We start from the raw sequence: 26,877 nt of genomic DNA, 5'->3' as shown, positions 1-26,877 counted from the left end.
CACAAACAAAACAGAACACCACACAATAGAAAAATCTAAGTTCTCTCTTTCTTGGTTAAAGTGAGATCACTTGGTCAACATAAGACCATAAGAACAGCCATACTGGGTCAGACCAATGGTCCATCTAGCCCATATCCTGTCTTCCGACAGTGGCCAATACCAGGTGCTTCAGAGGGAATGAACAGAACAGGTAATCATCAAGTGATCCATCCCCTGTCGCCCATTCCCAGCTTCTGGCAAACAGAGGCTCCCATCCTGGCTAAAAGCCATTGATAGACATATCCTCCATGAACTTATCTAGTTCTTTTTTGAACCCCAGTATAGTCTTTGCCTTCGCAACATCCTCTGACAAAGAGTTCCGCAGGTTGACGGTACCAGCTTAGAGAAGTAAGATTTACCATATTCTTCCAATGTGTAATTTTAGTGTTTTAGCCATTTGTGTTTTTACAGTTAAAGAATGTTTCTAGTTAGGAATCCTTTAACTGTCTCAAGCCACATTCTAACATTTGAAACAAAACATTTTTGATAGTTCTAATGTTAAAGTATACACACACCAAATGCTATCAGGACATTTAGATAATTATTGATAAAGGCACTTAAGGTCAGGACAGTTAATTACCTTCAGATATTGGTCATATTCTATAAAAAATAGTGTTAGTCAAAACTTTATTACCCAAGTCATCTCCTGCAGCTGCTTTGTAATGAGACCAGTGAATTATATGCTTTGGGGCATCTTCTGTCGATACAGCTGTACCATCGGGATTAGCATAAAATAGCAGCAATGGCTGAAAATGACATCGAATGCACTTGGAGACCACATCTTTCCATTTTGTTCCAACCTAATAAGAAAATGCCCATATTTTTGCAAATATAAAATTAACTAGTACTTAAATCCAATTATAAGCATACCTTAAATAAACCAAATTGAATGTCTGATCATGGGGGAGGGATAGCTCAGTGGTTTGAGCGGTTTGAGCATTGACCCTCTAAACCCAGGGTTGTGAATTCAATCCTTGAGGGGGCCACTTAGGAATCTGGGGCAAAATCAGTTCTTGGTCCTGCTAGTGAAGGCAGGGGGCTGAACTCAATGACCTTTCAGGGTCCCTTCCAGTTCTATGAGATAAGTATATCTCCATACATTTATTTTATTTTTTTTTATCCTAAAAAACACAGCACAACTGCAGCTGTACTACTAATTTTAAATTTATGGAAGTTAGAGCAGAAAAGCAAATATTTACATACAAGTTAGCAAATTAAACATCAACACACTACAAACAAATACAGCCATCAACAGATTTTATCATATTCATTACTTATTAAACCTATATTTTTAAGTAAAATCACACTAACATCAACTATCCAATTATTGCACATTTAAGAACAGTGAAGTTGTGCTTTTTTAAAAAAAATACTTAAAACTAACTTGTCAAACTACTTTTCATGAAAATGAGGAAATCTGTTTGTGTTTTAAATCTGGTGTCAAAAGAATAAGTTATGTTCTAAAGCAGAAAAAATTATATTTGGGGCACAATGTACCATTAAAAAAATAAAGGTCATTAAATCTAGCATTAATAATGGAAAGCCTACCTCTTTCACATTCGCATCATCAAACAGCACCCACTTGCAACTCTTGGTATGAAAGGCAAAGGCACAGTAATGTCGACTTGTGTAGCAAATCATCCCCACAAGAAAAAGTTCACTATTTTTGGCCTGTTCATCTGTAACCCTATAGAACAGCTGTAAAAATGATTATGTATAGATTAAAGAAAAAGCACGTGTGAGGTTGTAAAGTTAGATTAAGTCAAGGTTGCATGCATGTCTCCGTGTGTGTGTGTGTGTGTGTGTGTGTATCTGCAGGAGTTACATGAGCATGTAATTTCTAAAGTATCCCTGCCTCATTCCGTGTACAAGATGACGGATGTTCAGAGAACTAATCCATTGTGTGATGAGGGACACATGTTTGTAGGACTTTTGCTTCATTAATTGCAGAAGTTTGAAGGTATACAGTGAACGAGGTGAGGACGGCAGGAAAAGAAAGGATGGCCTCATGGTTAAGGCAACTGAATGTCACCCTGGAGAACTGATACTCTGGAGTCACTTAAACCAAGCTTTTCACAAGTGGCCACTCACTCTGTGTTTATGTTCTGGGTACTCAAGGTCAATTAGACCTGCCTCTTGAACACATAAAACATTAGAAAAATGCCATGAAGTCTGAAAATCAGGCCCTAGCAGTCTCAAGTTAGCAGACACTTGACAATTTTGCCATTACTCTCGATGCTTCAGTTCCCCAAACGTAAAATGAAGTTACCACCACTTTACTCCACAGATGTGTAGAGAAGATTATTAGTTCACACAAAATATACTCCCTGATCTACTTTTTAAATGTTAATTGTAATTCCAAAGCTAGTTACCGTATATACTCGTTCATAAGCCAAATTTTTTTAGTAAAAAAGGGAAGCACCAGAGAAGGGGGTTGGCTTATGAACAGGTATAGCGAGGGAGAGGTGGGACACAGCCCCTCCCCCCAAAAGAGAGAGCAAGGAGAGGCAGCACAGCCAGCAGAGACAGAAGGGAAGAGGCAGGGCCAGAGTCTCTCCACGCTGCTCTCCCCCGAGCCTCTGAAGCAACTGCAGCTCCAGGGCTGGCAGGCTGCAGCCCTGCCGCTCGGCCCGCCAGAGCCCGCTGAAACATGCTGCGGCCGCGCTGCCGGGTCTGGCCCGCCGAAGGAGGCTGCGTCTGTGCTGCCCAGCCAGCCGGAGCAGCTCCAGCCAAGTCAGATACATCCTCCCCTGACCCTCCCCAGATAAGGTGGGAAGGAATGGGATGGGGAGAGTGTGGGGGTCCCAGGCTGGGGTGGGGTCATGTGGGGGGTGGTCACAGGGGTTACTCCTCCGACTCCCAGCTTCTCCCCCACAAAAAATTTCCCCACCAGTTGCTGTCCCGGCTTGCCAGGGTAAGCAACTGGCGCGCTGGGACACTTTATTTACTTAGATTTACCTCTGTGCCTGCGGACACTCGAGGTAAACAAACCATCTCAGCCCACCAGCGGCTTATCCTGATGGCCCGGGAGCCAAAGTTTGCTGACCCCTGAATTATAGGGTCGGCTTCTGAATGGGTTATAAAAATTTTCCGTTTTTTACTTATCCATCTTGGGAGGTTGGCTTATAAACGAACCGGCTTATGATCAAGTATATATAAACTTATTTTAAGGGAAAAAAAAAAGATATGAGGAAAGGCATGAGCATGATGCATCAGCTTTTGGGACTGAAATTTAAAAAACAAGATAGATTAGTTTTAATTCAGATACCCCAGGAAGATAAAGTTGTGTTGCCAGATTCCGCATGACATCTTCGGTCAGGTCAGAATGTTCCGAATCCCAGACTAAACCGATTGTCACAATCTCAGGGCAGTTCATGAGAACACGACGGATTTTTATTTTTTGACCACAGTTACTCTAGAAGAAAAAAGTGAGACGGAAAAGATTGAACATGCCAACAACTAAGAAAATGAGAAAGTTATTGGATGACCAGAGTAAAAATAAAGAAGTTCCACACTTCTTTCCTAGCCTCTAGTTTAAATTTATGACCTCTAAATTGTGAGTAGCAACCATGAAGATGTGAAGTATCAGAGGAGTAGCCGTGTTATTCTGGATCTGTAAAAGCACCAAAAAGAGTCTTGTGGCACCTTATAGACTAACAGATGTTTTGGAGCATGAGCTTTCGTGGGTGAATACCCACTTCATTGGATGCATGTCATCCGACTAAGTGGGTATTCACCCACGAAAGCTCATGCTCCAAAACGTCTGTTAGTCTATAAGGTGCCACAAGACTCTTTGCATGAAGATGTGTAATCTCATACTGTTATAAAACACTAGACACACATCCTGATCATGTCATCTTCAAAGTCAGCTAAGATTCATTCCCCCAGTCACTTATGGCAAACTTATGAGATGGAGGACACAGACTTTATTATTAATTTATTCTCTTTGATCCCTGTTTAGTATTTTTCGGGAATATTTCTCTGTGGCCCTGAAACAAACAGTACTAGAACACAAAGGCAGACAATTATAAGAGAGAGAGACAAAGAGTGAGAGAAAGGCAGACACATGCAAGAAAGAAGAGACTTGAGATGAACTAGATGGAAAAAAGTCTGTTTTATCAAGTCATAACACTACCAAAAATCAGACTAAAGGAAACTCCATTTAGTCAGCATTTATCATTCAGGTTCATCAAATCCAACCAACTAAGTGGTTTCTTAGTAAGTGAAGAGTTTCAACTAACAAAACATGGACTTAAGTACCTCATTTTCACAATGGCCATTTGGGTGTGCAAACCCTCACACAGATAATAGCTGCATGTGTAGGTAAGTACTGACAAACTGTCACTCAGGGAGTAGATGCAAGTGGTTGCATGTTCAAAGTTGAGCTGCACTCAAATGCAGTACAAAATATCAAATCTGAATCCTAGGAAATTATTTCCTATGTCTAAACCACAGAAATGTAAGAATTGTTTATTCTGTCTACTTACAGGGCACTTCCTGAAGTCATCAGTAGTATTTGCTGCCTGTAGCAATTCTGCAAACATTTCTGGCTTGAGACGCTCATGCCTTTCCATCATTCTGTCAACTTCATTGCTGTAAACATGAAATAGAAACACATTTCACTAGAAATCATCCGCTTTAATAGTAAACAGATTTAAGCTACCTCAAAATTTAGTGTGGCAATGTATACCTAAGAATTAATGCAAGATTGCCTTGCTTTCTTAATGATATTTGCCAATATTTTTTCTTTAGTGAATTTAGTTCTCCTGAAATTGTAGATTATCAGCCCTGAAGCCCTCTATCCAGATCAGGAGGATTATAATGTGCACTGCAGACAAGCAAGTTTCCCTGCAATTGCACTGCAATGTGTCTCAAACCTGACCTGATTTTGTTTCAAGTGAGAGGGTAGTCCACTAGCAACTATACTAAGATCAACTAATGTTATCACAAAGTCTGCTGAACAGCAGAATTTTTGTATGGAATAAGTTAACTTCAACCTCTTACTGAAATTATCAGCTGAAAAAGTTTACAATTGATGGAAGCAAAAGATGACTTAGAGATAAACTCTAATGTATAATTGTTTTCAACCTTAAGAACAGCCCCACTGGATCAGACCAAATGTCCATATAGCCCAGTATCCTGTCTTCCGACAGTGGCCAATGCCAGCTGCTTCAGAGGGAATGAACAGAACAGGTAATCATCAAGTGATCCATCCCCTATCACCCATTCCCAGCTTCTGGCAAACAGAGGCTAGGGACACCATCTCTGCCTATCCTGGCTAATAACCTATCCTCCATACATTTATCTAGTTCTTTTTTGAACCCTGTTATAGTCTTGGCCTTCACAACATCCTCTGGCAAGGAGTTCCAGAGGTTGACTGTGCTGTGTGAAAAAAATACTTCCTTTTGTTTGTTTTAAATCTGCCGCCTATTAATTTCATTTGGTGACTCCTAGTTCTTGTGTTAGGAGAAGGAGTAAATAGCACTTCCTTATTTACTTTCTTCACACTAGTCAAGATTTTATGGACCTCTATCATATCCCCCCCGTCATCTTTTTTCCAAACTGAAAAGTCCCAGTCTTATTAATCTCGCCTTATATGGCAGCTGTTCCATACCCCTAATCATTTTCATTGCCCTTTTCTGAACGTTTTCCAATTCCAATATATCTTTTTTGAGATGGGGTGACCACATCTACATGCAATATTCAAGATGTAGGCGTACCATGATTTTATAAAGAGGCAATATGATATTTTCTATCCCTTTCTTAATGACTCCCAATGTTCTGCATTAGCTTTTTTGATTGCAGTTGCACTTTGAGTGGATGTGTTCAGAGAACTATCCACAATGACTCCAAGATCTCTTTGGTAACAGCTAATTTAGAACCCATCATTTTATACATATAGTTGGGATTATGTTTTCCAATGTGCATTACGTTGCATTTATCAACATTGAATTTCATCTTCCATTTTGTTGCCCAAGCACCCAATTTTGAGAGATCCTTTTGTAGCTCTTCAGAGTCTGCCTGGGACGTCACTATCTTGTGATGTTTTGTTTCATCTGCATATTTTGCCACCTCACTGTTTACCCCTTTTTCCAAATCATTTATGAATGTGTTGAATAGGACCGGGCCCAATAGAGACCCCTGGGGGACAGCACTATTTACCTCTCTCCATTCTGAGAACTGACCATTTATTCCTGCCTGTTTGTTTCCTATCTTTTAACTGGTTACCAATCCATGAGAGGACCTTCCCTCTTATCCCATGACAGCTTACTTTGTTTAAGAGCCTTTGGTGAGGGACCTTGTTAAAGGCTTTCTGAAAATCTAAATACACTTTATCCACTGGATCCCCCTTGTCCACATGCTTGTTGACCCCTCAAACAATTCTAGTAGATTGGTGAGGCATGATTTCCCTTTACAAAAACCACGTTGACACTTTCCCAACAAATTACGTTCATCTATGTGTCTGACAATTTTGTTCTTTACTATAGTTTCAACCAGTTTGCCTGGTACTGAAGTCAGGCATACCGGCCTGTAATTGCCGGGGTCACCTCTGGAGCTCTTTATAAAAATTGGTGTCACATTAGGTATTCTCCAGTCATTTGGTACAGAAGCTGATTTAAATGATAGGTTACAAACTACAGTTAGTAGTCCTGCAATTTCACATCTGAGTTCCTTCATATCTCTTGAGTGAATACCATCTGGTCCTTGTGACTTATTACTGTTTAATTTTATCTATTTGTTCCAAAACCTTGTCTAATGACACCTCATCTGGGACAGTTCCTTAGATGTGTGACCTAAAAAGAATGGCTCAGGTTTAGGAATCTCCCTCACATCCTCAACCGTGAAGACCGATGCAAAGAACTAATTTAGTTTCTCTGTAATGCCCTTATGGTCGGTGAGTGTTCTTCTAACATCTTGATCGTCCATTGGCCCCACTGGTTAGTTAGCAGGCTTCCTGCTTCTGATGTACTTAAACATTTTTTATTTTTATTCTTTTACTATTACTTGGAGTCTTTGGCTACCTGTTCTTCAAATTCTTTTTTGGCCTTCCTAGTTATATTTTTACTCTTCATTTGCCAGAGTTTATGTTCCTTTCTATTTTCCTCAATAGGATTTAACTTCCACTTTTTGAAGGATGACTTCAAAAACCATGAAAGGAAAATAGTGCCCATCAGTCAGGGAGTTTGCCCATCAGTTTTCATCTCACTTCCATACAAGAGTTCCCAATACACCAAGAGAACATTTAAAAAAATTATTTTGTACCCTTCTCTATGATGTTTTATGGATATAAAGAAGACCTGAAGAGTTTATTTTCACTGTTTGTGGAGGGATTTCTTATATTATAAAAACCTCAAGAAGGCCCTCTACTTAAAAATCAAACAGCTCCACTTTCAAGTAACACACAAAGTTCACAAAAAACACAGACATGCTGGAGATACTCCTGGAAAATGAAAGGAGACCAGAGATGACAACTTGTTGCTATTTCTAAAAGTAAATACAAAAAAAACCTCTCATACCTCAAGGAAAAGCAACAACAACAACAAAAATCAAGAATCCTTTGCATGCCACCTTTAACTATCTTAGGAACATTCAAGAGTTTTTCTAATAAGAGAAAACTTAAGACAAGCATTTGAATTGGCATGGAGACCATAAAAATCATAACTTCACTTAAGATTCCACCATCTTTTGTCACCTGGGCTCATAACCTTGCCATTTTTCTCTGTTTTTGTTCACACCACTAAATCCTGTTACTTTTCCCATCTATAACTTCTCAAAAATCCATCATTTCCTCTCTGTTATCACGACTAAAACCTTGTCTGGTCACTGCTCCTCTCACTCTTCAACTACTGAAACATACTTCTCTCATGCCACCTTCCTGCCTTTACCCCAGAGTACATCCAAATTATTGCCAGTAGTAGACCAGCTGGTATGCTGTTCCAAGAAATATACAGAAGTGTTTATACAAATATAAATAAGGAATTTGAAAAAGATACAGTAGTTGGCAATAGGGGAGAGGGATTATTTGCATTACTACTCTTATTTTAGTGACCATAATTTTCAATCCTTCACAGAAGGCTAGCTCCAGTAGGTGTTTGATCCTCCTGCAGTCGTCAATGACAGGTGAAATAAGCACTGCATGAAGTATTTTTTTAATACGTCAAATTAAAAAGCAGTCAATTTAGAGCACTTCCTTGTTCAGTAACAGGTTAAACAAAAGGAAAGGTCAGTTTTGCACCATACCTTTGATTTTGAATACCTCAATCAAGTCCTCTCCACTCTCTTCTTTACTATCTAAATTTTATTTTTTGGATCATTTATCATATATCAATTTCAGCAAAGAAAAAATGTACAAAATATGAACATTTATAGGACTAATATGCATGGGATTTTGCATTTTGGGGTGAAGGAGGAATTGGACAGGGAAATGAGGAGAAAAGGAACTTACCACAGGGCTGTTGTAGAAATGTAGCGCACAAATTCTGTAAAAGGCAAGGGATCGGATGACGCCCCACAACTACGGCATACACACTGCAAGTAAACCAGATGTTTTCATTTTTACAAATTTATAAATTTGGAAATAGAACAGATAAAGTTGTAACACAAAGATCTTACCTGTTCATACAGTGTCATAGCAAACTTCTGATGAGTGATGCAGGATTTAGAAGTGCACATGTCTGTTTCACAGCTTGGCACAATATGGAAATGAATTCTCTCAAGTATATTTTCCTAAAGGAAATGATGACATTGTAAATAGATGGATTTTGAATATTACTAGTAGTGTTATTCTGGCCACTGCTCCTGTTAGCTCCAGCAAATTTACCTCCTAACTGTTGGCAGGCAATTTGCATTGATCACTATCCTGGTTCATGACAGTCTATACCCAGTCAAAGTTTCTAGCATTAAGAAAACAGAACTTCAAAATAGAATGAATGTTACCTGAGTGGCCTTACAGACATGTGGTCTCCTTTGTAGAAAGTCAATTTCTAGGCTGGGACCAAAGTTCTTTCTGCAAGAAGTACTTTAAGGGTATGCCTACACTGCAACATAAGCCCGGGCTCAGACTCAGGCTTGAGTCCAAACCTCCAAATTGCTCCGATTCAGATCAAGAGTCCTAGGGCCCTGCACGGGTGGTGGGTCTGAGCCGAGTCAAGCCAGGATCCAAGCTCTATTGCTCTGCAGCATAGATGAAGCCCCCTTGACTTGGGTCCCAGAAGTCCACCAAAAGTATCCCACAATCATAGAAACGTAGGGCTGGAAGGGACCTTGAGAAATCATCAAGTCAGCTGTGACAAGGCCCAAATAAACCTAGACCACCTTGATTGGTGTTTGTCCAACTTGTTTTTAAAAGCTTTGAACAATGGGGACTTAATGTCCATCCTTGGAAGCCTATTCCAGAGCTTAACTACCCTTATAGTTAGAAAAATCTTTTCCTAATAGCTAATCTAAATCTCCCTTGCTGCAGATTAAGCCCATGACTCCTTGTCCTACCTTCAGTGGACATGGAGAACAACTGATCATCATCCTCTTTATAATCCCTTGGGCCAACTGCCTTTGTCTTCTCTATCCCAAGAATCTCCAGCTGACTCCAGGGAAATGAAAGCAACCCTTCCCTCCCCCCGCCACTAGTGTAGTTCATCAGTTTGGTGAGTCTGCCTTTAAACCATTGTCTCTTGGATGTGTACCAGTGCTACTGGAAGAATCCACGCCTGCCACCCAAGATAGTAAAGGGAGGATTTAACACTTATCTAGCTTGGCACACTCTACTGGCTTACTTTTGTTTCTGGGAGCCTGTGTTTGGATCTTTGGAAGAGAAACTTATAAAAGGATCTCTTGGGAAGTCAACAGGGATCAGCAAGATCCTGGTAAGGGAGGGAGAAAGAAGCAGATTTCTTCAGTTCTGGCAAGCCAGTTCTCAGTATGAACGTGCCACAGAGCGCCTTTCTGTCTTCAGAACCAGAGTTCTTCTGCCAGCAATATTACTTTGAGCAAGGAGGAAGCCAGAGCACTAGACTTTCCAACTCTTCCACAGAGTTTCCAGGTCTTCAACCTCAACCCCTTTCTTTGCTCTTGGATCAGGGAAGGGACTTCTCTTCAAGAAAACATTCACCGTTTTCCATCCACTGTCTCAGAATCCTTGAATGAGCTGCCTTCCATCAGAGTAAAGATGAGAATACCTGGCAGGCAGACCCAGTACAAAGCCCGTTGGTAGCCCTTCCTTCAGGATAATGACCACTCCAAACAGTGCTTGGGGAATAAGGTGGGGTGAGGAGGAAAGAGGAAGGAGGTTTAGGGTCTAATCTATTTAAATGATACCCTGTGATGCAGACACTTCAAGCAGAGGAAAATACAGAGCTCTCCCGTCCATCCTGTAAACAGAGTAAGGAGGGGAAAAATATGATGCGAGGCCACTCTGGCCCCACTACATACTTCTCCAGGTCTCTGCCTCAGTCCTAGCACCTCCCATGCTGGACGAGGCCATGCATTTGGGGGAACAGAGTTATGTTTCTTGGGGTTTCCCTGGCTTCTCATGGCAGGATGAAGGTCCCACACAGCAGGTTATAAACATTGAAAAGTGTTGTTGCTTCATAGTGATGCTCTCTTCCAGTAAGGAGCTCACTAATCAGCTGCAAAGTATCTTGAAACTGAGGATACACCACAAACTGCAGCAAGAAGGGTCAGTGCTATGTAGGCACAAGTTGTCTAACAGCTAGGGGGTGGAGCTAATCAAGCTAGAACCAAGAGGAACAGTGGCCTAGTTGCAGACGGAATGTTCCTTGCAGAAAATTAATCCCATGAATCAAAATGAAATACTATTAAGCTCGATACCAATCTTGTTAATCGATACAAACAGCATCTCAGCAACCAATTACTGTAATTAGTTACTAGATCACTTTAATGGTATCAAATCAGCGCATTGCTTAGAAAAGCTTTCTTGTATGTAATCTTTGCTTTTCAGAGCATGAGAAACAGGGCCAAGTCCTCAGAATTCAATGGAGATGTGCCAATTTACACCAGTAAAGAACTTGCCTCGTATTTCAAAATGTCTTGTATCAGTAGTTTCATTATGAAATATGAAGGAGAGTAGTAATAACTTAAATGAAGTAATCAGTAATTTATTATAAAGCCTCTCTGAAAATCTTAACCATATTGGGACAGATAGAATGTTTACTTAACAGTCATGTAGTGCTACATGGACACAAGGTGATTCATTTTCACTAAGGAGCTTACAATCTAGATCAATTTACAAAAAACAAAAAGGAGAGAAAGTGTCAGCCATTCCCAAATTTGTGTGGGGAAAACATGAGTTGACATACAATGAAGATACAAGTCATTCACTGAGTCACAAGCCATTAGAAACAATTTGAAGCTATTGGTACAACAGTGTGCCCATCAGGGATGACAGGAGCTGTATGAAAACTTAAGACTCTCTCTACATTAAACATTTTCAGGGATCTCTCACCAACACAATGAGGAGCCTTAGATGACACCATGGTAAAAAAGTCTATCTTTGTCTATATTAGCATTCCCACCATTGGTTCTAGTACCGCTCTGGTGCTAAACAAACAATAGGAGGATTTCAGATAAATGCTCATGTAGGCCAATCTTAAGACAGATATATACTGTCATACTTTAAATCTATGATCAGCAGGCACCATTTTCATGTTATGTAATATTTTAAGTAATTATCTTTTGTGGACAACCCTCACATATTAAATGAGCCAAACACCAGGCAATTGAGTAGTTTACATGGACAGTGAAATATTTCTTAGATGTGTGAACTATGTTTTACTACATGAAATACAAACAGAAATGGCTACCTCACATTTAGTAAATGTGATGAAAATGTTAGTTTCTTTCACTGTGTTAACCACATCTCATTGATCAAGAGGATACTTTATTTTATTACATTAAAATGGCAACTCAGTTGGATAATCTGAAGAGCACAATTCTAGTCTCAACTGCTGACTGGGTTCAATGCTCTCTCTGTATTGAGCAGGTTACTTTGGAAATTTTTGTATAAGATGGTACTTTCAACTGGAGCAGAGAAAAATCACTAGTGAAAGCATAATATCCACCTGGTAAAAAAATAATCAAACACTGTGCTGTATTTATTTATTAAGGCCCTTGTACAATAAATTCTTCAGGACCTATTCCACCATTCTGCAAGAGTAAGCTGTTAGAGTTTAATGCAAGGAGCCAATTTGGCAACGTACCAAAAACAAACAAACAAACAAGAAAAACTCTTAAGAAACAAATTAACACCACTGTAAATACTCACAAAGCATTCTGCTGCATCATCCATTAAGCCAAGCTGAAAACGATGTTCATCTTTAAAGCTTTCAGCCAAGGCATGCCTCATATTATCTGATGGGAGTGCCTTTTCTCGACTGTGTTGAAACTGTGCAAATATTGTCTAGAAGTGAAATGATTGATAACTTCACTGACATTTCTTTTTCATATAATATCAGAACAGGCCAACAATTCATAAATAGATGTTACTGCTGAAAGAAAATTATGCCACTGCACTTAATACAAAATTCTGTTTATCAATTTACCTGGGGCAAGTAAAAAAAAAATCTCAGCTTTTTTTTTTTAAACCTTTCCAATATTAAATGGATATAAAAAACATTATGGGGTAACTGTACATTTTGAAATTGATAGATCGTTTCCTTCAAATCAATCCCATTTCTGTGTTCTTGCTGAGACGTGATCTATTACACAGTTTACTCTGACCGAGCTGAGCCATATCATTACGGAGCAGGCAAGCAGATTTTACGCTTGGCCTATAAAAATCATGAAAATGTATAGAACTATGATTAATACTTATTCACAGCTTTTACATTGTTCATAATTAGTAAGTTTACTTTATATCTTGGTCACTAAAATAGTTACCAAGCCATGCACAATATATCAGTTTAGCTTTACGGCTGGTGTGCATTCCACATGGATGAAATGTTAGAGTAATTTGAGCATTATTTAATGAATGACTGATTTTGTAAAAATAATGTAAACAGGTAGATTTACACCTCTCTCTAAAATGGTAAAGAAATACGCAAAACACTTGTTTGGAAATTACACACTTCCCCCGTTAAAGATGGTTATGATCAGCACCCAATTCGTTTTGTTTTTTAAATAGAAGTTTGTATAGGGAAACTGAAAAATACTATAATTAAGTCAGTTAACTGCAGAACCAGTGAAAGTTATAAGAAGCTGGGTCAGTTGACATTAGAGTTAAGTATACTGTGTGTGTTCTTGAAATAACTATGGGACAGACTTATTGAAGGTTACATAAAGACTAAATAACTTTAGCCCAGCAGAGATATTTGTATTCACTGATCTAGTTATTCAAAGCTAAAAAAGTCAATTGAGGGGACATGAAGTTAAGCAGTTGATATAATTTTTGGGACATTAAATAAGAGGCAAAAACTAAGGAAGTAGGTGAAGTCCATTCCCAATAATTAGTTTTAGTCTTATAAGAAAGCCACATCAAGTCTAAATAGTGATATTCTCCACTTCTTTGGAGTCCACAGTGACAATGAGTGCTCTGTCCAACAGATCTTCAGATACAGCAGTTAAGCTAGTCTCGGATGTTCATGAAAAATGATGCTACATACTGTATTCCAGTTAATATCAAAATGGCAATACAATATCCAACTTCTCCCTTGCCCCCAAAACACCAATTACTATGTTATTAGTTTAATAAAAATTACAAACAAGGCCTCCAAAAATGGAGGTTAAAATTTATAAAATCTAACATTCAGTTCACTTTGATTTGTAAATATTTATCATGTGCCACCTCTCTGCTCTGCCTGCAGGTTCAGTTTTTGGTATCCATCAGAGTATTACACGTAAGAATCCCCCTCCTGTATGAGAACAGGATTTTTAATCATTTAAATGCCTTGCCACTTCAAGAAACCACAAGCAGTAGGCAGGATTGTATAGATATTCACAATCATGAACCAAAACAAAGATTTTTAGGTCCACTTTCAAACCTACAAGCCTTTACAGAAGAACAGTTGTTTAAATTCTGAATGGAAAAAATTCTGAACAGAATACAGAAAAACTTTGGGAATTTCTCCCAAAACCCCCACACATAGGACAAAGTGTGTTCTTCCTAGTCCCTTATTTTTACCCCTCCCATTTTGTTTTATTTTAAAATCACCCTCCATACCTCTAAACCCAAATCTGTTGACTGAACTCCCTTTCATTCAGTCTTCACTTGCACCATTATAGTCCAGTTGTGCTGCATAGTATATAGTACTACTTGTTATAAGTCACTTTGAAACACATACAGCCCAAAGGAAATGCAGCTGACAACCAAGCTGTTCTGCTCCTTATCCGTGTCCTGTACACACACCTCGGACCACAAATTCAGCCAGTACAACAATAGGTCTCTCCCAAAAAGCAGGGTTGTACTTACACCCAAAGAACTTATAAAACAGAATTACTGTTTGATAAGATATGGTCAACACACTTAAAACATAAAATTCCCAAACTGCAAACTGAAAGTTAATAATTAGCATAACACAAACTGTTTAAGTCATCTATATAAGGGACAAAAGTTGGAATTCACATTTTGTTTAAACATAAATGTATGTGTGTCTGCTACATAGATGTGAACAAGATTTTGAAACATTGGTTGCAATTTCCATACTCCTAAAGATCAACTCCTCATTAGTACGGTCTCTCTCCACTGCAGACTGAACATGTGTACCAATGATTAGTGTCTGAAAAGTACTACTTTATTCTGATGAAAATTAGTCTCCTCATTTCATTAAATGGATAGAAAAACTGGAAGTACAAATTGATTTAACTTCCATTTGAAATATTCAATATTTACCTTTAAAGCACAAAATATGCAGGCATCTCCCTGACAGATATGTCCAGTTAGACCTCTTAAGCTCCGTCGGAATATGTCAAGCTGCCATAAAACCTACAAGAAAAATAAAGTGGAATAGAAAATAAGGATTCTAGTCTAAGGATTTCTTACCTAAAAATAGAAGATTCATTTAACCACATGTAGTAATTATCATGCTAACATTGTACATGCCACATAAAGTTAAAAAAATAGTCTAATACAAGAATTGCAGTTTTTTCCCATTAAGACCAGCATTTGTGCCTCTCACACATGTATTTGCATGTGCAGAATTTTTAATTTTAAGAATAATGGTCCCTCGTATTGCAAAGATGGAGAAGGGTGTAAGAAATATTTATAATTTGCTGAACAAGTGAGAACATACAGTTATAAAGTGAGTGGCAAACACAGATGGGGTTATAGGAATTATGGTAAATATACATGGCAGAATGTAGATGAATCTTATCAGGGAAAATGCACGAAGAAGTAGAAGTCTTCCTCTGACTTTTTACTTTACTCCACCCTCCCAATGTACTTTCAAATGGAGAACTAAGTGAAGACAATAAAACAATTGTTAGCTACAATTTTCATATACTCGCAGCCCATACTGTACTATGTATCTTATTACAATGGCTGTTGAAAAATATTTGTCTTAACAGGTTATAATAAAAACAATTCACTGAAACTTTTAAAGTTCTGAGGCTATCTACCTTTTATGTTATGAAAATTAAGTTTCAGTGCTTGTGCAACAGATCAGAGTTCACACACAGTTTCTGTAAGAGGAGTGGAAGTGGCAAGCAGTTTTCAGGCTGAAACCTAACCCAGCAATAATAAAAAGGAACAATAAAAATGCTGTCTATAAATATAGATGCAAAAATGAATAAAGTACATTTGAAAACAAAGTCAGAGTACAAAGTACTTTTAAAGGTGGGAGGAAGGGGAAGGAAAAAAAACCAAAAACCTCCCACTCCTCATAAAAGGACATTGTTGCCAATTCTCTTCTCCAAATCGTCTTTTAACATCTGTGGATTGGTGGGTGGTAGGACTGTCTAAAACAGTAACTAAAAAATGGACTTTGGGTTTAATTTTAGGGCACTCTAAGGGAAAAACAAAACTAAACTGAATATAGGTCAGGTTGTTCCCGTTAAAATGAAAGTAAAGCAGCATATTCATTCTGCTGTATCCATATTATTCCATATTGTTTTAAATACAAATACTATTTTTAAATTGTCTGGTTGTAACATTTTGACAACTGGCATAGATCCATTGAGGCTGCAAACTCTTTGTCAAAGGACATAATTAGCACCATAATCTAACTAGTACTGCAATGTTGTTATGCTGGTATGATGTAAAAGGCTACACATTGTTTGTGTGTTTTAGCTTTTTACATGAATCTGTCCTACACCAGATCTCACTATAATGTAGTACAACAAGAGACAGATGTTCCCCTTCATCCTTTTTAAAGCTAATGTAAATACTAAGAATAGGAAAGATGCCCTACAGCAGGATAATGAAGAATAAACAGAAAACACAGCAATATGCAATTTAAAAATTGAATTTCACTAAAAATTTTGTTTGACATCAAAACCGTTTGAGATCCAACACTATTCTGAGACTGATTTTTGTTGGTGTTCTGCCCACTGGCAACATGGGAAAGGTTATCGGCTACTATGGAACTAGGTTTTCTCCCACGCTAACAAGGGTTTTTTATTGGGCTGGCATCACAGTTAGAAGAATAATATGCACTTGTGGTACTAACCTACAGAACATAAAAAATAACCCTATATTTAGGAACAAATAGCTGCCCTCTGAAAGGAAGTTTATCGCTATACAGCATCACAGGAGAATGCCTTTAAGCTTAATTTATGGTGGATTTTGAGAACGATGATGGTATTTAGAATATATTTTTTAGAACTATAATTCATCTATAAACATGGCAGTATGTAGCAACACATACACATGTAAGAATTAGCTTTTTAAAATATATGCTTTTATACAGTAAAAGCAAACCTATGTTTTATTTCCTTGATAAGAAGAGAACATGGAATAAGTTTCTAATCATAGATACTATATAGATTTGTTATATACACATGCCTGAGATTAGAATCAGGTCTTCGATCAAAAAATTCATAATAAAATAGAATTCAGTCCAAGATACTAACAAAAACAATTTGGATTAAGCACTATAGATTTATATACTAAATTCTCAAGTGATAGTTTAGGTAAAAAAGAAAACTCCTGGTCCAATTAAGAAAACTGTCTGGTACACTTTGTGAATTAATATGACTACAAACATTTCCTGCCCAACATATATGAAAGTTTTATAAATTCAATATGGACATTACAAGTGGCTTGCTACCAGATTTGAAGGGAAAGACAAGTGTCTGTTCCTGAAACTTGCAAATAAAATGGTAGACCAGATATTTAAGTGTCACTGTTCATTATAATTTGAAAAGTATATGCTAACTCCCTCGGACAAATCTAGCCCAATTAAGAGAAATCCATAAAACACCAGTACCATAGCTTCCCGTTTCTTTCATTTGCTCAATCTTCCACAATCTATTTTGTTAGCAAAGCAAAAGGATTTGTAACAGTCCTAATCCATTCTTCAAGGTCAGATGCCAATTAAGCAGATTTTCAAAAATTTGCTAATTGTAAAATATGCATCATTTGTTCAGGAAATTAGTGTGTTCTCACAAATGAGAAAGCACCTCTGTGGTTTTAGTAGGAGTGCACCTGGCATCGTTATCAACACAGATTAAGAAAAGTATGACCGCAGTCAAAACCATTAAATGAAAAACTTACTGTACTTCTACAGTGCAAGAAACATACATTACACAAAAGCTTTAATAGCCTTTCAAAAAGAACAGATATATGTTCATAATACAAATAAACTGCTTTAAACATCAACTTGTTTACCAAAAAAATAAAGTGTAAAAGTGGTGACAATCTTTTCTTACCTGTACAGCACTATTTAGAAAGCAACTGTTTTGTCCTGGCTCATTTAACAAGCCTTTGGTAGGGGCCAAGGACAACATACTTCCAGGCTGATATACTTTTCCAAGGTTACCTGCAGGTTTCCGCAAGAACTTTGCCCACGCCATTATTTTTTTATAAAATGTATATAAAAATCAAGCTATTTGCACTTTCAATATTTTTAAGGATATGACAAGTACAAGGCAAAGAAGGACTTATGAGAAGTGCCTTAAAGTCATGGCATTCTGTTCAGATAGTACAATGGCATCCACTTAAAGAATTCGTCTTCTGCAGCTGTTGGCTATTTATCAGGAACCGTCTGTAAACTAAATTTGTAACCCCACAAAAAGTTTTGTAACTTTGGAGACTAAAAAAAAGAATGAAAACCCCATAAAAGTGATGATGTCCTGTTAAAATTAAAATATTCTGAAGGTCCACCTTTGTTAGAATAAAAGTTCTTGCTGAGCATGTCACCCAGTATCTGACTTTTCCTTCTAGTGATGTCTTTGAAACAAAGTATTACTGCAAAACATGAGCAGGAAAAGAATTCTTAAACACTACGGCCTTAATATATTACAAAAATAGAAAATTCTTGTCTGGTATTATATTGCTGTTCTCTCATTTCCTGGAGTCTTCCTTTTCCTTTTAACAGCATAGGCTCTCTCCCCCATGGTCCATAAAATATATTCCAGTATAGAAAACTCCATATTTTATTTCATTATTTTCCCAGTAAATCTGTAACAGAGAAAAAAATATTTTAAAGTAAGTCCTTTATACTGAGAACACGGATGAATAAAACAAGGTAACAATTAAAGGTAAATGGATTTTCATAGAGAGAGGAGTTAAAGACACTATTAAATGGAAAGATTGTTAAGATGGAAAAGTCAATTTGATGTGGTTCAGTATTCATCTTAGTCCAGATATTGTTTATTCTATCAGAGACCATAATCAGATTAGTTTAAAGGGTGCTAACTTCTGTCAACGCTAAGTGTCAGCTCATATGAAATCATACAGCACAGTTGCATGAAATCTGTTTTTTCTCACTTAGGAGCTCAAAGTTGAATTAATATTGGGTTGCCTTTGATAAACTGTACTTCAACACTACTCAGTAAAGGTTTTGATTTGATAATCCTAACATTTGTATGTGTGTGAAATATAAATATTTCTATGTTTTTAAAGAAAAGTTAACTAAACAGATGATACGGATGGATTTACTTGATACCAGGCTAAACTGTATTCTCATTATTTCATATTATTGTCTATGAACATCTTGAAAAAACATTTATTTAATAATATGGCAATTGGGTTAGCTGAGTTTCTCCTAAAATTTTATACCAATATCAACAGAACTGGCCACCTGAGACCTCTGTTGTCACACCTACTGAATCTTTGCATCAGTTCTGGCTTCTCAATTTACAGCCATGAAAGTGTGTGCGTGTGTGTGTATATATATATGTATATATGTGTGTGTATGTATATACACACACACACACACATATACACACTCTTGTATATACATTATATGACAGTAAGAAGGTTATCATTACATATTCAGAGCCAACATTTTAAGCTCAAAATACTGGATTATCCATTTAGGTCTGCATCACAAAAGTCACTGGCATACTAATGCCATACTATAACTTATTTCAGATAGTAGCCCAAAAAACCCCCCAAGGATTAGCTGCTAGGCAAGAAAAGTTAAAAGTCATGTGTATAGAAAAGAGAAAAGGAACCAGGGGTAAAAGTCCTTGATGGCAGTGAGGCCAGAAAGCCAGAATTTTGCCCCAGATCTTAAAATGCACATAAATAAGCTACTAAAAATTATACTAACAGTTTTGAAAGAGCAGCTTCATCCCTATAATCATCTTTTCCCCTGTACTGTAGCAACCTTAAAGGTCATGTAAATGCCAATTAAGGATTACAATTTTTGTTTAGAATGCTGTAAAGAAGAGATCATTGTTTCACCCAACTATGTAGTCCCAACAAACATTGTTATGGCTAAACAATCCAACATCTTTTAAACTGTACAGAAAATGAGACCTCACACAGAACCACAAATATTTGCCTTTCAAAAACATCCCCAATGAGAAAAATCTTTGCACCCCTAAAATCTCCCTTTTTATTCCTAGACTTCCTCCCACCTTGATGCCCCATCTTTAAAGAGCATATTGGAACTCTGTGTTAGTAAGAATCAATAACTGGAACATCACCAAAAGTCTGTGTTGACCAGTGCATAACCCCATGATTTTTGTTTACTGATGTTACTGTATCTCAGCCATAAGTAATTTGATCTTAAATATGCAGGAATCAAGAAGCCTGAGCCACAACTGCATTGAAGAACTTAAGAGATTTAAATATCAAATTTAAATCTTTATTTAAAACCAACCTCAAAGTCCATGGTAATAGGTAAAAGTGATTATTTCATTTTCCTTAAGATTATTTAAATATACCCAGAAGAAAAAAAGCTACAATTGAATAAAAATTGTGAATGCATACCAGTTTAAGAAAATCTCTCTTATAACCTTAACATTATTAAAACAAAACACCGGAAAGTGAGAAAATTCTAAGGGGAGATTCTTATAGTGAAAAAGTATCCTTCATTACGTAACTGCCATTCTTCCAAAAATGTGCAAATGCAATTTAAGCAAAGGAATACAGAGGTGACGGTAACTGCATAGCACAGATCAACATGAAAAAGGACTTCTGAAGCCAAGGCAGGCAGAAGTGACAACAGATATGCACATCATCACTAAAGAAGATACAATTTCTAACAAGAATTTTTGCTACAGTTGGAAGCTTTACTGTGAAATATACATCGATGATAATGGAACACTGCACTGAGGATGAGTTCAGAGAGGATGTAAGAAGAGCTGTGCTGTGGAGGCCAATGTCACTACTCCAAGGAATCAGCACTTCAAGGGCTTTCCTAGAGGCAGCAATGCTGTGAAAGACCCGGGGTGCACCAATACCTCAGCCCCAAGAGACTATTCCCATAGCACTGCTGCCTCTGTATGCTAGAGAGTGACGCAACAGTGCCAGGGAAGCCCTTCCAACACTGATGTTACCCTGCAGTACACACTTCACCATCTCACTTCCCATAGTCCTCTCCTGTATCCCGGTCACCTGTATCCTGTATGTTGCTTGGGTTCAGCTTCAATCAACTATTCTTCATCCACAAGCTAATCTTTTCCAAGCACTGGACCATCCTAGTGGTAGTAGTACGGTCACACATAGCAAAGCGTAAATCTCATCTGAATCTCATCAGTTTAGTGCTAAGCACTTGCCTTTGCAGTGTCCAGAATTTTGTGATGCATAAATGTACTGAGCTCCAGAAATGCAGGTGGGCATAGGTGGAGGAAGCTTGTGATGAGGTGACAATGAAGCCTCTTGTCTATGAAAGAAAAGTTGTGCCACTAACTTAATCAATTTAGAAACAGAGTTAATTAATTCAGTGCACCCATTTCAGTTCAAGAGTGACAAGTATCAATTTAGTTTTTATCAACTTAAGCTAAATTGAAATGACAGAAAAAAGTGTCAACACAAGAGGGTGCACTATATCAGTTTCTAAACTGATTCAGCTAAATAAGTCCATATTCTAAGATCTAAAATGACAAGGAATAAGAAAAGGCAACAACCAAATTCATTGTTAGGGAAAGAATAGAAGAGGAAAGAAATTAAATGGGTTTAATTTGGAGTGGAAATCTGGAATTTTGGCTAGTGATTTAATGATATCATTACAGATACTGTCACTTTTTCTGCTAGAAGCAAATGACAAATCCTGCAATCAAGACAAGCTGAATTTCAGTGTTCTCTGCAGCATTTAAGCTGCCATAAAAAAAAAAATTCTAGTCCTGGTTATTTGGTCTTTGTACTGTGGTAGTGGATCAAGGCCCCAATCTAATTTCTTTCCAAATGTGAAACAATCAAGTGATGCCTCTTCTTGAAACTACAGAAATGAGACAAACCATTTGCTCTGGAGGTGTGAACCTCATATTCATCTCAATAGGATCTTAACTCAAAAGTCAATTGAGAACAGTGACCAAAAGATTTAAAGTTTAATTTCAAGTGCAGATCCAGTCTACTTTGAACTACATTAAGTTTATCATAACAACTGGTCTGATTTGTAACAGTAATAATATCCAAGTATTCTACTTAAGTGCAGTCACTAAGGGTATGTCTACAGCAGGGAGATGGGTTTTCCAGCTCAAGTAGACATACATATACTAACTCGGCTTAAACTAGCACCTAAAAATAATGGTGTGGCTGAGGCAGCATGGGTGGTAGCTTGGTTAGCTGCCCAAGTGCACACCTTGGGGGGGGGTCAGGTGGGATGATTGATTGTATACTGGCAGCTAGTCCAAGCTCCCGCCCTTGCTGCTGCAGCTGCCACACAACTATTCTTAAGCACTAGCTCAAACAGTTAGTGCGTGTATGTGTACCTGAGTTGGGAATCCCATCTCCCAGCTGCTGTGCAGACATACCCTACGACAACTGTCACTCTTATGTTAGCTTTGAATAGGAAACCACACACTTTCAAGCTTTTGAGCAAAACATTGGCTTAGAATACCAATTCTGTTCTCCAAGTCCCTGCCAATGCAAAACAAAACTACCACTGAAATAGGGAATCAATAGCATGTTACATCTATTTAATGTACAGTTATTCTCACATAGAAGTTCCAATGTTCTACCCTAAACTGATTATGTAACACCAATTTTCCATTTGTTTACTTTGAACGGAAGTGAAGAATACAGTTCTATGATTTACAAAGTAGCATAACATGTTTCATTAGGGATCCACTTTAGAAATACCCATCACTGGAATGCTGAGCAAAATTTCCCCAAAGCAACAGAGAGAGACAAATTTCCACTTAATTCAAAATATCAGCATGCAATTTAGTACAACAGCTGTCACCGAAGTCTCTTAACCTCTTTCTGTTCAAGTCTCAGAATTGGTATTCTTTGCCTTCCTTAAACAAGTCAACTGTATTCAACACAGTTAACCATGCTCTCATTTGAAATTTTGTCCTGCCTGGGCTCTTATTCTATCTTCCTGCTTCTCTAATCATTCAGCATTTTGGTCTAAGGATCATTCTCATACCCATTCTAGCTTTCAGTGCAGGTCTAACAGGCTCCATTTTGGCCACCTCCTCTATTCATACCACACCCTCTTTTGCAGATCTCATTCAAAGACATGCCTTAATAACGATAATCTTTACACTGATGATTCACAAGCCTATCTAAAATATTGGCCTGTCTGACATATCCTTGTGGATACCCAGCCATATGATTAAGAGCTCAGTTTTGTCTATGTTGAGCATAATCTTCCCATTTACACCATCATCCCTCAGGTTTGTAATCTAGGAATCCATCTTTGACTCAGACCACTTTCTCAACATGTGGAAGGTGTCTAAATCTTGCCACTTCTTCCTGCACAACATATTTAAGGTACAGACTTTCCTCTCTGTCCATACAGCTAGAACTCTGGTTCAGATTCTCATTTTACAGCTTCAGTACTATAATATCCCCGCTTTTTGATCCTCACAAATGCCATCTTGCTCCCCATCCATTCAAACCACATCTGCAAAAAAACTGCGCTCCCCCTTACACACAGTTCATGTATCTCCACTGACTCCTCATTCCCACTACATCAAGCACAAACTACCTGTCTTCACTGTAAAACCCTACATCGCTTTTACCCGCTGTACATATTATTTATATTGTACAGAGCCACCAAAACCCCCCTCTGTTCCACAAGTAATACTAGCCTTTGTTCTCCTTTAGTCAAGTTTTCCAACAAGCACCTTCTGCATTTTTCCATGCCACCCCATATACAGGCAGTTCCCTGTAATAATCCTCAAAGCCACTGCCTTATCCTCTTTAAAACTCACTTATGCTATGATGCTCACAAATATTTGGCATGACTAACCAGTTTGCTGCTTATTACCGTAATCAGGACAGTCTCACTGTTATCTTGTGGTAACCCTGGCTATTTGTGATATCCACCTGTTATCTTTCATCATATTCTTTGGAGCATGGACTCCTTTTTTCATTATATGTTTGTACAATGCCTTGCTCAATGAAACCCCGATCCATTACTAGGGCCCTCTAGGCACTACCACAAGTAATAAAATAATCCTGAAATTAGGACATCAAGAGTTTTAGACTGAGATGATGGCTTCTTTGGAACAATGTTGCACTAACACAATATAATTTAAAAGTGACGTTATTGATCTCATATCTATAAATGAAGTTTGCTCCAATATATTTTGCATGGAAATCACTGACCTCTACTATACATGCACAGATGCATGACATTTCCTCTCTGAAGAGATTTTTTTAAAAAAGTTATTTTTATGCAAGAGTTGTTAAATATTTAATCAAATGAAGCTGTTTAATCGTGTTTAGTAGGACTCTTGAGAAATGTGTTATCTGTTCATGGTGCCATACAACCTTTAAAAGGCAAGTGCTACTTAGCTATTCCCTAATAGAAAGGTAAGGTCAGAAATGACTTATTCCTGTTTAAGCATCATTAGCATAATACATTTACTATACTATAAAAAAAGAGGGAACATTGAAAAATATCTGTAAGAACAGGCTTCAGTGTCTAAGGCTAAAAAGTTCCACTCCCCATAGTAGTATGCACTAGTTGCTCAGCTACCATTCTCCAAGCCACAGAGATTTGTACATTTCAGTGTTATATGTAATTTGTAATGTATTTTGAGATTCTAAGGGGGAAAAAATATTTTTGCAAGACTAAGGAAAATGTAGTTCAACTAATCAGACAGATGATATCAGTACAAATGATCTCATATTTCCATAAGTAACATTGCAAAAGATTCTTCTGCACCAGGTACCATCAGTTGTTCAGAGTATTCTTGTGAAGCTTGAGATGCTTTCTGTGAATACTAATGTAATCTTTGTATTTAATACTGATTTTTTATTTATATATGTATATGTATTTATACACACACACACACCCCTACCTTATCAGGAGGCTTTCTACAGAATTCTGTTAAAAAGGTTAATATATTTCATACATGTTCAAAAAGTGTGTATGACTGATTCAGTAAAGTATATCCTTAAAAGGGTTTTTATTACCTACAATACACATCTATAAACAAAAATAGTCGATACAAATGTTGTGACTTCAATAATATTGTTTACTTTTGTTATAGAAAACCTTATTGGTAACAAATAGCATCACTTTGGTTAATCAAGCTGTAACACTTTACTTTTCAAAACATAAGTATGAACTTTCACCCTTTTAATACCTCAAATTATGCCTTCATTTCATAATAGGATAGTAAAACAGAAATGAGTCAACCATGTTTAGATTCACAAATGTACAGTAATTTCAATACATAATCCAAAGTAGCCTGTGGGGACCTAATCATGCAAAAGATTTATGCTTAATATTTTGCACTTGGAATGGTCCCATTGACTTCAAGTTAAGGAAGTGCGTAAATCTTTACAGGATTAGGATGTAAGTAAATATATTTAACAGATGCTGCATGTTTTCTTTTATGAAGCACACCAGGAAAAAGATGGTTTATACAGAGAATGGACAATACAACTAAATTTCCCATGTTTGTTCTTAAAGGGTCTGAAAAGCTTGTCAGACAATGAAAGTGCACAGAAAACCAAATATGTCCAATTAAGGAATAAATTTACATAACTTCTACATCTCAGGCACTGAGCATGCAGTTCACACAGCTTCTGAAACATTCCTTGTATAAAGGAAGATATCTAGGAGCTGTATATTATGCTACAAGTGATCAAATGTCAAGCAGTGGAAATCCACCCCATTATACCTGTACTTGCATTTCCTGTTTTCAAAGAATGTTTACAACAGGTCCATAAAATACTACTTAATATTTAACCTAGCTGTCACATGCCTTTTAACTTTGCATTATACATTTACATACATAAACATGAACTTGCATTGATTGAATATTACAGTCATTCACATTAGGAAGGGACATAAACCAGTAAGTTTGTTTATAGGAGTTGTAGTAACATGTAAACATATTTTTTGAAATGTTTTAATGTAGAAGCACCACTGTTCTCAGTTTAGAGGGCAGCGTAGCAATTAATCCCTCCTTGCACTACCAATGCAACAACACTATCTTCTCCCCCCGCCCCAATGTATGCCGTTTAACAAAACAGCCACTTGAAAACCAACGAATGACCAGAAGCATCGCCTGGGGAGGCTTTATATGCAAAATATTTCCTCCGAGACGTTCGCACCTATTTAGAGTCGGGGTGGCACTAGTGACTGATCCACCCGCGGTGGGAGAAGGTGGGTGGAAGGAAGCCTGAAGCCGAAGGGGGTTAGGAAACAGGTGGGGAGGTGCGCGCAGGGTCCGCGAGGCTGGTTAGCACCACGACAGTCAGGGTCATGTAACTGTAACGCCCCCCCCCCACGCCACCCCGACACACAGACCCCCCTCCCCCCCCGACCGGACAGAGCCGGGGCAGGCGGCTGCGCTCGGCAGGTCCCTCTCCCCGCGGGCGGGCGGGCGCGCACAGCGCCGCGCACACCGCGCCGATCGCGGCCCCCCCTGTAGGGACAGGGCGAATCCCCGGAGCAGGCGGACCGGCCCCCGCGCCAGGGCTGATCCCTCCCGCCGCCAGCGCTGCCCCCGCAGCTCCGGGCGCCGCAGCCTGGCCCCGGGACCCCCTGCCGGGACTGGCGGAGTTGCCGCTCGCCCGCGCTCCGGCTGCAGACCCGCCCCACCGGCCTCACCTCCAGCCCCGGAGGGCTCCGCACGCAGCACCCGTTTCTCCCGGTCGCGACTCGGCTCCGGCTCCGGCTCCGCCCCGCCCTCGGCTGGTAACTTTCTTCCAATGCTGGGCGGCTGGCGCGTGACCGCTTAGGTGGTTTGGCGGCGCGCGCCCGAGAGCCGGCGGCGCAAGGGGAGGGGGGGGGAGCGCGTCTCAATAGCCCGGATCTTCACAAACCACGGCGACCTCCAGCGCGCGCCGCGGGTGAGGAAGACGCGGTC

The 26,877-nt window shown here is 38.5% G+C and overlaps 1 protein-coding gene across 1 annotated transcript in view; it reads right to left on the bottom strand.

Annotated features, from left to right (window-relative positions):
• Window positions 1-26,683, bottom strand: part of USP53 (ubiquitin specific peptidase 53) — a 51,623-nt gene extending 24,940 nt beyond the window's left edge. Inside the window, exons 1-10 of the mRNA XM_045018498.1 lie at window positions 26,619-26,683; window positions 17,857-18,607; window positions 14,882-14,974; window positions 12,320-12,454; window positions 8,653-8,766; window positions 8,486-8,568; window positions 4,527-4,632; window positions 3,308-3,454; window positions 1,588-1,737; window positions 674-839 (exon numbers count right to left, since the gene is read on the bottom strand). Coding sequence (XP_044874433.1) covers window positions 674-839; window positions 1,588-1,737; window positions 3,308-3,454; window positions 4,527-4,632; window positions 8,486-8,568; window positions 8,653-8,766; window positions 12,320-12,454; window positions 14,882-14,974; window positions 17,857-18,000 — 1,138 coding nt within the window. The 5' untranslated portion in view covers window positions 18,001-18,607; window positions 26,619-26,683. The remainder of the gene's footprint in view (window positions 1-673; window positions 840-1,587; window positions 1,738-3,307; window positions 3,455-4,526; window positions 4,633-8,485; window positions 8,569-8,652; window positions 8,767-12,319; window positions 12,455-14,881; window positions 14,975-17,856; window positions 18,608-26,618) is intronic.
• Between the last annotated feature and the right edge of the window lie 194 nt (window positions 26,684-26,877).

The sequence above is a fragment of the Mauremys mutica genome, chromosome 5, assembly GCF_020497125.1.
Source record: "Mauremys mutica isolate MM-2020 ecotype Southern chromosome 5, ASM2049712v1, whole genome shotgun sequence".
Classification (NCBI taxonomy): Eukaryota; Metazoa; Chordata; order Testudines; family Geoemydidae; genus Mauremys; species Mauremys mutica.
The sequence above is the reverse complement of the archived record's forward strand: the minus strand, read 5'-3'. Positions and strand labels throughout refer to the sequence as shown.